The sequence below is a fragment of the Cnephaeus nilssonii genome (genome assembly GCF_951640355.1).
Source record: "Cnephaeus nilssonii genome assembly, chromosome: 13".
NCBI classification, from domain to species: domain Eukaryota; kingdom Metazoa; phylum Chordata; class Mammalia; order Chiroptera; family Vespertilionidae; genus Cnephaeus; species Cnephaeus nilssonii.
Window position 1 is genome coordinate 41,156,100 of NC_137084.1, and position 1,699 is coordinate 41,157,798.

The following is a 1,699-nucleotide window of genomic DNA, read 5'->3' on the forward strand; positions in this document are numbered from 1 at the left end:
GCAAGTGGCTTAAACAAAGGGATAAAAAGGACCTAGGGGAAAAGTTAAACAAATCAGTTGTTAGGTCTAAAGAATAAAAGGGTGAGAATTACTATGACATTATTTGTCAATATAGTTTTCCCTTAGTATATTCTACTTTCAAAAAAAAAAAGTTCTTATAAAAAAGTTACACTTACAGCTAATATGTTCTGACCCCATTTTGAATGGCATAAATATAAATAAAGAATCAAGAGTAGCATCACTTTATGTTATAAATTTTTATTTATTAAAATAGTTTAAATTATTCTAGTGTATCCTTAAATACTATTGCCCTATTATTCAATTGCTCCTTCCAAGAGATTATAAATAATAATTTACTTGACTTATTTGATTATCACCTGCAGAGAGTAGATTACCTTCCCAGTGGAGAACAACTTAACCATCCTGAGATGTCGGCTTCAGGGAACAGGTCTTCTCATCCCATGTCCTTCATCCTGCTTGGCATCCCTGGACTCGAGAATTCCCACTTTTGGATCGCCTTCCTATTTTGTGCCATGTATGTGGTGGCTGTAGTTGGCAATATCACTATTCTTCACATAATTCGAACTGACCACACCCTGCATGAGCCTATGTACCTCTTTCTGGCCATGCTGGCTGTCACTGATCTGGTCCTCTCCTCTTCCACCCAACCTAAAATGCTAGCTATTCTCTGGTTTCATGCTCATGAGATTGAATACCATGCCTGCCTCATCCAGGTGTTCTTCATTCATGCCTTTTCTTCCGTGGAGTCTGGGGTGCTCATGGCAATGGCCTTGGACCGTTATGTGGCTATCTGCTTCCCACTTCGTCACTCGAGTATCCTGACCCCATCTACAGTGGGTAAACTGGGGGCAGTCGTGATGATGAGAGGGCTGTTGTGGGTAAGCCCCTTCTGCTTTATGGTTTCCAGAATGCCCTTCTGCCCCAGCCAGATCATTCCTCAGTCATACTGTGAGCACATGGCTGTGTTGAAGTTGGTGTGTGCTGATACCAGAGTAAATCGTGCATATGGACTCTTCGTGGCCTTCTCGGTGGTTGGCTTTGATATGATAGTCATCACCATATCTTATGCGATGATCTTGAGGACTGTGCTGGGGTTGCCCGCTGGCGAAGCCCGACTCAAGGCTTTTGGTACATGTGCTTCCCATGTCTGTGTCATCTTGGCTTTTTATATCCCAGCCCTCTTTACTTTCCTCACCCATCGCTTTGGACATCGTGTGCCCCGAGTGGTACATGTCATGTTTGCTAATCTCTATCTACTGGTGCCTCCCATGCTCAATCCCATCATCTATGGAGTTAGAACCAAACAAATCAGGGACAGGGTTATTCAAGGATGTTGTGGAAAAGACCCCTGAGCCCATGTGCACAGCATTACAGCCACCCCAATCACCTCACTGCTCTGGGGACATAAATGCAGAAAGTTTGCCAGGCCATCATATCTCATCACTGAGGCATTTCTATGAACCACTGACCCAGAGGTGGGCAACCTTCCAGAAGTAAAAGGAGACAATTTTCAGCATGCCCAGAATAAGACTTCTCTGAGAAATGCTGAGTTGACCTATGTTCATCATCACAAGAAAACAGCAAAAATATGTTTATCTCCAAAATGAGTGAAGATTTTGAAAAGTATATCATCTTCCATAGACCACTAAAAGTATATTATCTTCCACAGACCACTAAA

At 42.6% G+C, this 1,699-nt stretch overlaps 1 protein-coding gene across 1 annotated transcript; it reads left to right on the top strand.

The window, feature by feature from the left end:
• Positions 1–428: 428 nt before the first annotated feature.
• On the top strand, positions 429–1,373 carry OR52R1 (olfactory receptor family 52 subfamily R member 1; the record flags this gene model as incomplete). Its single annotated transcript, XM_079788395.1, has 1 exon — positions 429–1,373. The coding sequence occupies one exon, from the start codon at positions 429–431 to the stop codon at positions 1,371–1,373; it is 945 nt and encodes a 314-aa protein (XP_079644521.1).
• Between the last annotated feature and the right edge of the window lie 326 nt (positions 1,374–1,699).